Source organism: Penaeus japonicus, unplaced genomic scaffold (assembly GCF_977035675.1).
Source record: "Penaeus japonicus unplaced genomic scaffold, GWHDUDI00000001_assembly GWHDUDI00000021, whole genome shotgun sequence".
NCBI classification, from domain to species: domain Eukaryota; kingdom Metazoa; phylum Arthropoda; class Malacostraca; order Decapoda; family Penaeidae; genus Penaeus; species Penaeus japonicus.
In genome coordinates, this window is record NW_028234423.1 from 32222303 (window position 1) to 32234802 (window position 12500).

Genomic DNA, 12500 nt, shown 5'->3' on the forward strand with positions numbered 1-12500 from the left:
CTCCTTTACCCCACGCCCCCCTCCCTTACCCCACGCCCCCCTCCCTCCCTTACCCCACGCCCCCCTCCCTCCCTTACCCCACGCCCACCTCTCGGTTCCAAGTAGCGGGCGTAGGCGCAGCACTGCCTGTAGCTCGCACAGCAGGATTGCCACTGCCTCGGCGAAAGGATGGCGCAATATCTTGGTCTGCAGCGCTTGGCCTCCTCTTTGGCAACACTGTCGGGGAGGAAGAGGAAGAGAGGGTGGGTGAGTAAGAGGGTGGGGTGGGGGAGAGGGTGGGGAGGGAGAGAGGGTGGGGGAGAGGGTGGGGTGGGTGTGTGGGGTGGGGGAGAGGGTTGGGGTGGGGGGGGGTGTGGGGGAGAGGTGGGGTGGGGTGTGGTGGGGTGGGACGGAGGGTGGGGTATGGGGTGGGGTGGGGTGGGGTATGGAGTGGGGTGGGGTATGGAGTGGGGGAGAACGTGGGGTATGGGGTGGGATGGGGGAGAGGGTGGGGTGGGGTGGGGGGAGAGGTGGGTGGGGTGGGGGGGGTGGGTGGGAGGATGGGGGGGGGGGGGGGGAGAGGGTGGGGTGGGGAGAGGGTGGGTGGGGTAGGGGTGGTATGAGAGGTGGTGGATGGGATGGGAGAGGGTGGAGTGGGGGAGAGGAGAGTGGGTGGTGGGTGGGGGAAATTGGGGGTGGGGGTAGGGTGGGGGAGAGTGGGTGGGTGGGGTATGGGTGGTAGAGGGTGTGGGGATGGGTGGGGGAAGGGTGGGGTGGGGGTATGAGAAGGGGTGGGTGGGGTGTGGGGGTTTGGGGGTTGGGGTGGGGTGGGGGAGAGGGTGGGGTGGGGTATGGGGTGGGGGAGAGGGTGGGGTGGGGTATGGGGTGGGGGAGAGGGTGGGATGGGGTATGGAGTGGGGGAGAGGGTGGGGTGGGGTATGGGGGAGAGGGTGGGGTGGGATAGGATGGGGGAGATGGTTGGGGTATGGGGTGTGGGGGAGGTGGGATGGGGTGGGTTGGGGAGAGGGTGGGGGTGTGATGGGATGGGGGTAAGGATGGGGTGTGTGGGGGAGAGAATGGTTGGGTGGGATGGGTGTGGGGGGGAGAGGGTGGGGGCTTGATAGGGGGGGCAGAGGGTGGGGGTGAAGATATGAGGTGTGCAGATGTGGGAGTATGGGGTGAGGGAGAAGGTGGGGGAGGAAATAGAATGAGGGGGGAAGGGGGATATGGGTGATGGTGGGAATGATGGGGGAAAGAGAGAGAGAGGGGAGGGAGGAAGGGACAGTAGTAGAATAGAAGAAGGTGGAGGGGGGGGGGAGAGGAGGGGAGTATAAGGCCAGGAGGGGAATTATAATGGATAGCATTGGAGTGGGGCGGGGTGGGGTGGGGCAGGAAGGGGGGGGGGTAATATATACAGATAAACAAACAAACTTAATCATGCATAGATTGATTGATAGTTCGTTTGCATTTCGTAATAACCTCTGGACATAATTTTTGAATGGCTGTATTTATGTGGCATGGCCGTTAATTGGCAATATTCTATCCTTCATTATTCCGAATGTCAAAATTTATATCGATATTTAGGGATTGAGATTAACGTAAAAAAAAGGATTAAATGATTGTGGTCATTAAGATTTTAATGATTATTCTGATTTGTGGGTCTTTTTGAATGGGTATTTTTTTCCCTTCATTATACTTTTCTTTCTTCTCCTTCTCTACTTCTTCTTCTTTGTCTTTTTCCATCACCACCTCCTCCTCCTCCTATTACTTCTTCTGTTTCTCCTCCTCTTCCTCCTTCTACTCCCTGTACACACATAAATAAAACCAAAAACCCACAAGGAGTTCATAGATACTTAAAACAATAACAACAAACAGCACTTACAAGCCACTTATAAAACAGCAACAACACTTACAAGCCACTTATAAAACAGCAACAACACTTACAAGCCACTTATAAAACAGCAACAACACTTACAAGCCACTTATAAAACAGCAACAACACTTACAAGCCACTTATAAAACAGCAACAACACTTACAAGCCACTTATAAAACAACAACAAACAACACTTACAAGCCACTTATAAAACAGCAACAACACTTACAAGCCACTTACAAAACAACAAACAAGACTTACAAGCCACTTATAAAACAACAACAAACAACACTTACAAGCCACTTATAAAACAGCAACAACACTTACAAGCCACTTATAAAACAACAACAAACAACAACACTTACAAGCCACTTACAAAACAACAAACAACACTTACAAGCCACTTACAAAACAACAAACAACACTTACAAGCCACTTATAAAACAACAAACAACACTTACAAGCCACTTACAAAACAACAAACGACACTTACAAGCCACATATAAAACAACAACAGCAACAAACAGCACTTACAAGCCACTTACAAAACAACAAACAACACTTACAAGCCACTTACAAAACAACAGTAACACTTACAAGCCACTTACAAACCGGAATGAAACTCACACGTCACTGAAGGTATCCAGAGCCCGGTCAAGAAGGGGCGAGTGGGGAGCCAGAGGAACGACAACAAGAGAGCTTTCGGTCCCAACCTCCGTCGTCCCTCGGTCTGTGTCGTACCTCAGACGACCATCCTCGACAGTGGGGTCGTCCGGGGTCTGGGGTCTGGAAACGTGGTCCTCTGGGGTCTGTTCCTTCGGTCTGGGAAGGCTGGAAGTTTGGTCTGAAGAGGGGGACGTCTTCTTCTTTTTCTTCTGTTCTGCCGGTGTCTGTGGTCGAGTTGTTTGGTTGTCGTTTTTGGAGTCTCGCCATGGTTGGGGTATCGGGGCTGGGTTGCCGGGTGGGGTCTGGGGTCTCGCTGGGGTCTGGTCTCTCGCTGGGCTCTGATCTCTCGCTGGGGTCTGGTCTCTCGCAGGGGTCTGGTCTCTCGCTGGGGTCTGGTCTCTCGCTGGGGTCTGATCTCTCGCTGGGCTCTGGTCTCTCGCTGGGCTCTGGTCTCTCGCTGGGGTCTGATCTCTCGCTGGGGTCTGGGATTGCTGCTGGGCTGTGCTTGCAGGTGGGTGCGTGCTTGACTGGGGTTCGTCTGCCTGGACTGCTTTTGTGTTCATGCGTTGTAGGGGCCGAATTCTGCGTTGAGGTGGGTGGCCGTGTTATTGCATATTGGTGAGGGAGTATGTGTGTGTGTCTGTTTGTTTAAGTGTGTGTGTGTGTCTGTTTGTTTAAGTGTGTGTGTGTGTCTGTTTGTTTAAGTGTGTGTGTGAGTGTTTGTTTAAGTGTGTGTGTGTGTGTGTGTGTCTGTTTGTTTAAGTGTGTGTGTGTGTTTGTTTGTTTAAGTGTGTGTGTGTCTGTTGGTTTAACTGTGTGTGTATTTGTTTGTTTAAACGTGTGTGTCTGTTTGTTTAAGTGTGTGTGTGTGTTTTTTTATGTGTATGTGTGTGTGTCTGTTTGTTTAAGTGTGAGTGTGTGTATGTTTGCTTTTCTGTGTTTGGTTTGTTTGTTTAAGTGTGCTTATGTTTGTTAATTGTGTTTGTTTAAGTGTGTGTATGTTTGTTAATTGTTTGTTTGAGTGTGTGATTTGTTTGTCTGTGTTTAGTTTTTTTTTCTGAATGTGTTTGTGTGTTTTTTGTGTGTTTGCCTGCGTGTTTGTTTATCTGTGTTTGGTTTGTTTGTGTTTGTTTGAGTATGGGTTTGTTTGTTTATCTGTCGTTACCTGTTTGTGTGTGATTATGTGTGCGTGCTTGTTTAGCTGTGTTTGGTTTGTGTGTGTGTTTGTGTGTGTGTGTGTGTGTGTGTGTGTGTGTGTGTGTGTATGTGTGTGTGTGTGTTTGTTTGTTTAAATGTGTTAATATTTTTTTGTTTTGATATGACTTTGGATTGCGTTTTCCTTCCTTTAAAAGTTGATATAATTATAATCATTACAAGAAATCAATAGGTAAATTATCAATAAAACTAAAAACTAACACAGAAAAAGGCAGGTATATAAGGGTATGAATTGATAAGTAGTTGAACAAATGAACAATTTTGAAAGAAAAATATACATATACGATGGTAGTTAGATTTATATATCGATTAATTACTAAATCTAGAAATGTTGAACTTATAACATGAACTAAACTATATATCTTTTATAAGTGTAAGACTTAAAGAAAAAAAGTGTATATATATATATATATATATATATATATATATATATATATATATATATATATATATGTGTGTGTGTGTGTGTGTGTGTGTGTGTGTGTGTGTGTGTGTGTGTATGTATATATGTTTTTATATGTACATATATATATATATATATATATATATATATATATATATATATATATATACATATACATATATACATATATATACATCCATACATACAGAGAAAATTATATATATCCTAACGAAGAGACAAAAAAAAAAAAAAAAAGCAAAACAAAATTTGAAACAAAACAAAAAAAAAGAGACTACACACCTCGGTGGCTTCAGAGGGATGCTGAAAATCGAGATCTCTTCGTAAGCAAAAGGATCTGAAAGAAAATCAAATCGAAAGAAATAAATGTTAATAAAATCGAAAGGGAAAATAACACGTGATAATAGAAAAAAAAAATAATGAAAACTGAAAGAAAATAAGGAAAAATACGAATCTTAAGTCATAAAAAATTACGAAAAACGAAAAAAAACAAAAACAAAAACAAACAAATACGGATCTTAAGTAAAAAAAACAACAAAAAAACGAAAAACGAAAAAAAAACAAACACACACAAAAAAAAAAAAATCACAAAAACAAACATAACAACAACAAGAACAAAAACCAACAAGGAAAAAAACAACAACAACAAATAATAACCCACTTTTCATGTCCGTGTCCTTCGTGTGATCAACATAAGCGCAACATTTCCTGTAAGTGTCGCAACAGTGGTTCCACTTAGAGGATGGCATGATGGAGCAGTAGGATGCCTTGCAATATTGCCGTCCCCACTTGTCTCCTTCCATCCTGCAATGTGGGGGGAGGGGGTTGGGTTAGGGGGGTTAGGGGATAGTTGTAATGGTAATGATGATAGTTGTAATGATATTGATGATAATAATGATAATAATATAATATAATGATAATAATAATAATATAATATAATAATAATTATATAATAATAATAATAATAATAATATAATAATAATATAATAATGATGATACTAATAATGATAATAGTGGTAGTTGTAATGGTAATGATGATAGGAAAGGAAATGGTTATTGTGATGATTGTGATAGTGATTATAGAGTAGTAATTATGGTCATTTTTATTATCATTATTGTTTGTATATTTTTTATCACAATGAGTATCTTCGCCATTGATAATGATAATCATTATCATTATTATTGTTATTGTTGTTTTCAGTATATGTACTTGTTTATATATATACATATTTATATATATATATATATATATATATATATATATATATATGTATATATATATGTATATATGTGTGTGTGTGTGTGTGTGTGTGTGAATATGAGCGTGTGTATATGTGCTGCCAAAGTGACCATACCTGCACCTACGGTTATACACATCAACAACAACATTTAAACACTTAGACAAACCCAAAGCCCCTCCCCTTAACCCCCCAACCCTACCACCCCCCCCCCCCCCCCCAAAAAAAAAAAAAAACATGAAGGGAACCTACGCATAAACCTCATTGAAATACGAGGCCTGTCTCTGCGGTCGGAACGGCTGCTTGACCACGACAGGACCCGAACTTGTCGTGACGTGTTCGAGTGACGTCTTGGGTGTACTGGGAGCCGTGTGGACTGGTTTCTCTTGAGGAGAGTATAAGAACGTCTTCATTCTTGCGCCTTGTGTCTTGCTGGAAGAATCCTTAGGGGGGTAGGAGAAGCTGTACCTGAAAGGGAAGGTGCGTGATTAATTGATTAAGGTGATTGTGATGGTCTAGTTGTCTCTGGAGTGTGGGGATTTTTTCTTATTGATTGAGATTTTTTTTTTTTTTTTTTTTTTAAGTAAGTGATGCCAGAAGAGTCAGGAGAAGTTTTGATTAGGATTATGGGTCATGTACTCACTCAAATGTCCTTTCGGGTTTGGTAACAGTGGCTATCTCTTGGAAGGCAAACGGACCTGATAAAGTAAATTGATAAAATTATGATTTTCTTAATGATTATCATATTATACTATAACTTATTATATTATAAATTATCATATTATACTATAACTTATTATATTGTAACTGATAAAATGACTTTGAAAAGTTGTCATGATTTCATTAATAATTATCATATTATACTATAACTTATTATATCATAAATTATCATATTATACTATAACTTATTATATCATAAATTATCATATTATACTATTACTAATTATATTGTAACTGATAAAGTAAATTTTTATAATTGTCATGATTTCATTGATAATTAGCCTACTTATTATACTCTAACTGTTACTAATACCAATATTTCTAATGATTAATATTTGGGATGATGATAATTGTGATGCGGTGTTAATGTTGATAATAGTGATGATATATCATCATATATCATATATATTATATATCATATCATACATATAAAGTAAAAGTGATATCAAAGGTGACTAAGTTGATAGCAATAATATACAAAAATGCTATACAAAAATATAATGGTAATAATAAGGCTAATAATTATAATGATAATAACTATGCTACAAATAATAATGAAAAAAATAACGATAATAATAATAACCATAAAAGGCATATAAAGGATCATAATGACAACAGCATTGCAAATAACAATTGCAATATCAACATTTATAATAAAACAAATTCAACAGAAAAAGATACAAACATGTATATACATACATATATATATATATATATATATATATATATATATATATATATATATATATATATATATTTATATATACCCATATACATATCCATATAAATATCTATCTATCTCTCTACCTACCTATCTATCTACCTATCTATCTATCTACCTATATATCCATCTACCTACCTATCTATCTATCTATCTATCTACCTATCTATCAATCTACCTATCCATCTACCTATCTATCTATCTACCTATCCATCTACCTACCTATCTATCTACCTATCTATCTATCTACCTATATATCCATCTACCTACCTATCTATCTATCTATCTATCTACCTATCTATCAATCTACCTATCCATCTACCTATCTATCTATCTACCTATCCATCTACCTACCTATCTATCTACCTACCAATCCATCTACCTACCTATCCATCTACCTACCTACCTACCTACCTACCTATCTATCTATCCATACACAACCACAGCACACATACTCTTCAAATCCTTGGGTTTAGCAAGCAGCAAATACACGCAGCATTGTCCATAATTCTCACAGCATAGTTCCCACTTGGCTGCAGGCATGATGCCACAGTAGGACACTTTGCAGAATTCCTCCCCCCATCTGTCCTTGCTTTTGGGGGCGGGGGAGCTGGGGATGGGATGGGGAGGAGAGGGGGAGGGAGGGAGGGAGGGGGGAGAGAAAAAAAGAAAGATTAGAATTGTTATTATTTTTTTTTCTTTTATTTATTATTATTTTTATTTTTTTTTGACTGGATATAAAAAGGCTGGAAATATGTGTTGAATTATAATTAATAATTATTGTATCTAATAAGTAGGGAATGATTATTATAGTCGGGATAATGAACATGAGGATGAATGATGAGGATGAACATGATAATGATGATGATGAGTAATAATAGTGGCGATAACAATGACTATGATAGTGATAGTGATGATAACAATAATAATGATAAAAGGTATAGCTATAATGATGATAATAATGTTAATGATAATGTTAATAATATATAATAATATATAAGAATAATATAAGAATGCAAATCATGATAAAGCTAATAATATCAATGATAATCATAATGCTAATCATCACAAGAAAAACAGATAAAAACATTCTATTAAAAAAAAAAAAATGTAAACAAAACACAAACTTATAAGCAACATACCACATAACACCAATGTTAAGAATGCTTAGAAATTCCCAATTCTAGACGAATGACCCAACTCATGAGAGAGAATATGTTGTAATCTCAGTGATAAGCTGTGAATCATCTCCTCTTTGGCGGAAAGCCTTTTATCTTTCTGTTTATTCTTATCTGTTTTAACAAATGGTGAAATTCCGGATATGGAGCCTTGGATGGAGTAAGGGCTGGGTTTGAAACTTGGAGGTCAGATAATGAGAGCGAGTAGGGGAGAGAAAGAGAGGGAGGGAGGGAGGGAGAGGGAGGGAGCGAGGGAGGGAGGAAGGGAGAGAGGGAGGGAGGGAGGGAAGGAGAGAGGGAGGTGGAGGGAGGGAGAGAGAGGGAGGGAAGGAGAGAGGGAGGGAGAGAGTGAGAGAGAGAGAGAGGTGGAGGGAGGGAGGGAGAGAGAGAGGGAGGGAGGGGGGGAGAGAGAGAGGGAGGGAGGGAGGGAGAGAGAGAGCCTAAAATAGAGCGAGAAAAAAGGAGAAAGAAACTAAAAGAGAGAGACTTAAGAGAGAGCGAGTTAGAGAGAGCGAGTTAGAGAGAGAAAGAGAGACAAGAGAGAGAGAGAGAGAGAGAGAGAGATAGAGAGATAAGAGAAAAAAATAAGAGTGAGACCACTGAGAGAGAGAGAGAGAGAGAGAGCGAGAGAGAGAGAAAGAGACAAAACAAAACAAATCACACACAAAAAACAACAACAAAAAACCGCAGAGAGTGAGAGAAAGAGAGCCTCACCTGTACACCTCATTACCAGACGATAGCTCCGGGGCTACGACCAAGCTAGGAGCCTCCAGCACCGGAGTCTTGCGGGGCTTCGAGAGACCCTTCCTATGGGCTGACTTCCGCCCCTTCTGCAGGCTGTCGAAACGCGGCCGGCTGGGGAGGCGGCCTGGTGGGGGCTCGGGGTAGCCGGCGGGGGGGTGGGGCTTGTGGGGTTTGATGGAAGGGGGGTGGGGGTGGGGGTGGGTGCCTGGGGGGTAGGGGTGGTGGGAAGGACGGGGGTGGGGTTGGTTGGATGGGGGGTGGGGGTGGTTGGGAGGACGGGGGTGGGGGTGATGGGAAGGACGGGGGTGGGGTTTGATGGAAGGGGGGTGGGGTTGGTGGGAAGGGGGGTAGGGTTGGGTGGCAGGGGGGTGGGGCTGGATTGAAGGGGGGTGGGGCTGGATTGAAGGGGGGTGGGGGCGGATGGAAGGGGGCTGAGGACGGGAGGAAAGGCGCTGGGGTCTAGGCAGTTGTTGGGGTCCCTTGGATGGTGGCTGGACCCTGTAGTGAAAGAGAGAAAGAGAGAGAGAGAGAAGAGAAAAAGAAAAAGCGAGAAACACCAAGAAGAGAAACGAGAGAGTAAGAGAGAGAGAGAAAGAAAGAAAGAAAAAAAACATAATAAAAAATCTCTCCATATTACCAACATATCCACACAATCTGCACTATGCAACATAACCACATAACTCAACAAAACAAAAACACATATAAAAACAATTTTCAAAAAGATAACAAAATACAAATTACAAAAAAATAAACATACCTGTAAGAGTTAGAAGACCCCGAAGTATGTCCACTGGTTGATGTAACTTTCTCTGAAGATCCTGAGAGTGCAGTCATGCAATTATCATCAATGCAACATCTTAATCAATGGTGGAAAATATTGTCATTGATATTATTGATATTACTTTATATCATCTTTGGTTATCAACTGTGATTATAGTAGTTATCTATCATTATCTATTATATATTATATGATTTTGTTAGTTACATATTGTCAACAATTATCGTTTATGATATAAATTAATTATATATCATTGTCGAATAGAAATTATAATCATATACATTGTAAATATATTTTTTAACCAATTGCATACCGTTACCAATTTTCGGTATAAAAAAAAGGAATGAAAAAGGACACTTGGAAAAAAAAACATGATAAAGCAAAGAAACAGTAAGAACAAAATGAATTAAAGAAAGAAAAACAAATAGAAAACAACAACAACAACTATAAACTATATTAATGTAGAGGAATATGAATAACAATAATAAAACTAAGTAAAGGGAAAAGGTGAACAAACAAACAAACTAACCAACTGGCTAATCAAAGGACAAATAGACGTAACAAAGACACTAACAAATTGACAAAATACTACAAGAATGGCTTAGATATAGAAGATTTTTTTTGTCAAACACACAAACAAAGACAAGAATGGATTAGATATATAAGAAAACAAGAGATATACGGAGAGGGAGAAAGAAAGAAAAAGAGAAAGAGAAAAGAAAGCAATAAGAAAAAGAGGACCCCCCCCAAATAAAAAAAACGAAAAAAAAACGAAAAAAAAACGAAAAAAAAAGAAAAAGAAAAAGAAAAGAGAAAGAAAACGAAAAAAATAAAAATAAAAATAAAAATCATAAAACGAAAAAAAAAACGAAAAAAAAAAACGAAAGAAAAAGAAAGCGACAGAAAACTAAAACAACAGAAAACACACCCACCCACCCACACACACACAAAGACAAAAACACCAAGCACCCGCCTACCTCCAGTACCGCCTCCTTTCTCTGCGAGCTGCAAGTAGGCACAGCACTCCTTATAGTCCTCACAGCAGAGCTCCCACTTGGCGGAGGACATGATCCCACAGTAGGAGGCCTTACAAAACTCCCTAGCCCAGCGCTCGTTCTGGGAGCCGGTGGCGTGGCCCCTGTGGATTCAGTGGTTCTGTGGTTTAGTGGTTCTGTGGTTTAGTGGTTCTGTGGTTTAGTGGTTCTGTGGTTTAGTGGTTCTGTGGTTCAGTGGTTCTGTGGTTCAGTGGTTCTGTGGTTTAGTGGTTCTGTGGTTTAGTGGTTCAGTGGTTCGGTGGTTTAGTGGTTCGGTGGTTTAGTGGTTCGGTGGTTCAGTGGTTCTGTGGTTTAGTGGTTTAGTGGTTCGGTGGTTTAGTGGTTCGGTGGTTCTGTGGTTTAGTGGTTCGGTGGTTCAGTGGTCGGAAGAGGACGGTGGGTTGGGATTGGTGGGGTGGGCGGAGATAGGTGGGGGTGGGGGTAGGGGTAGGTGGTGGTGGGGGTGTATGGGGGGATAGGTGGGGGTGGTGGTTATGGGGGTATGCGAGGATGGGGATAGGGATGGTGGTGGTGGGGATAGGTGGGGGTGGTGGTTATGGGGGTATGCGAGGATGGGGATAGGGATGGTGGTGGTGGGGATAGGTGGGGGTAGGTGGTGGGAGTGGGGGTGGGGGTGGGGATGGTGATGATTATAGTGGTAGTGATGGTGGAGATGGGGATAGGGATGTAGTGATGATAGTGGTGGTGGTGTGGTGAGGATGATGGTGGTGGTGGTTGTGGTGATGATTATGGGAAAAGTTTGATATGATTATACACTATAACTGATAATGCAATCATAGTGGCCAGAATGATAAGAAATATGCATAACGATATATTGGAAATGATTATGCAATTGATAGCAAGAATAACAATTTTGTAATTAAGTAATGAATATCATGATGATGCAAATATTGATGTCACTACATTAGAAATAATAACGGTAAACGGAAGATAACATTGGTAATTAGATAGTAATGATGATGATGGCCATAAAGAAATAACAGTCATAAAACAACAGGGATAACAGTAAGCATAATTTTATATATATCAAGAAATAATTATCGATAATAGATCGATAATAACAATAAAAATAACAATAATGACAGTAGCAATAGTAACAATAATAATGATAATAATATCAATACTAATACTAATATTGCTACAACAATAATAGTGATGTTGATGATAATACCAATACTAGTCATCATCACCATAACCATCTAATAATAATCACCATATCAGAGCTATCATCATCAACATCATCATAAAACCGCATCCTCATACCATGGCCCTATTTCTCTAAGGCCCGTCGCTTAGTCGCTTAAACATGGCCATTACTTGTAATATTCTAATGTACATTATCTACGCCACAATCCTTCACTTTAATGACACCCGCATTACTACTACTACTCCGCTGTCTCTACGTGTACGACAGGCAATTTTCTTAAAGAGATAATTCCCGTAGGATATTCATTTGTTTTTTTCAATTGGGCGGCGAAAACCTTTCTTGGAATGACGCCATTTTGCCCTCGATTTTTTTTTATTTTTTTTTTATTTCTTTTATTGTGGGTTACTTGGGGCTTAGTTTTTATTTCTTCCTTCGCTGGTGAAGTTGTACTTCTTGAAAAAAATAGAGTGTGTCCCGTTTTCTTTTATAGTTAGATATATGTGAAGTTATGAATGACAGATCAATTAGTTCGAATTAACGCGGGTCCATTTTCTATGCTGCGTGTATAGAAAACGGATCTCGTGACGTCACGAGGCGCGCGATTCGAACGAATGAAATAAATGAGAAATATCATGAAGATTTATGCATGGCAAAGCCCGGGGTTTTTCTCCATGAGGCGGAATCAGTCACTTACGAATTCTATCTACAGCAATTGAGATTAAAAAGGTCAGCGGCGTGACGTCATGCGCCTCTTATGCATATAT

At 40.5% G+C, this 12500-nt stretch overlaps 1 protein-coding gene across 4 annotated transcripts in view; it reads right to left on the reverse strand.

Moving 5' to 3' along the window:
* Positions 1–12500, reverse strand: part of LOC122257550 (uncharacterized) — a 35139-nt gene that overhangs the window by 784 nt on the left and 21855 nt on the right. For all 4 annotated transcript variants that reach the window (XM_086549007.1, XM_043022874.2, XM_086549005.1 and 1 more), the window contains exons 3-12: positions 10512–10672; positions 9514–9574; positions 8727–9254; positions 7290–7444; positions 6037–6091; positions 5646–5861; positions 4817–4959; positions 4438–4492; positions 2481–3101; positions 89–216 (exon numbers count right to left, since the gene is read on the reverse strand). In XM_086549007.1, coding sequence (XP_086405133.1) covers positions 89–216; positions 2481–3101; positions 4438–4492; positions 4817–4959; positions 5646–5861; positions 6037–6091; positions 7290–7444; positions 8727–9254; positions 9514–9574; positions 10512–10672 — 2123 coding nt within the window. The remainder of the gene's footprint in view (positions 1–88; positions 217–2480; positions 3102–4437; positions 4493–4816; positions 4960–5645; positions 5862–6036; positions 6092–7289; positions 7445–8726; positions 9255–9513; positions 9575–10511; positions 10673–12500) is intronic.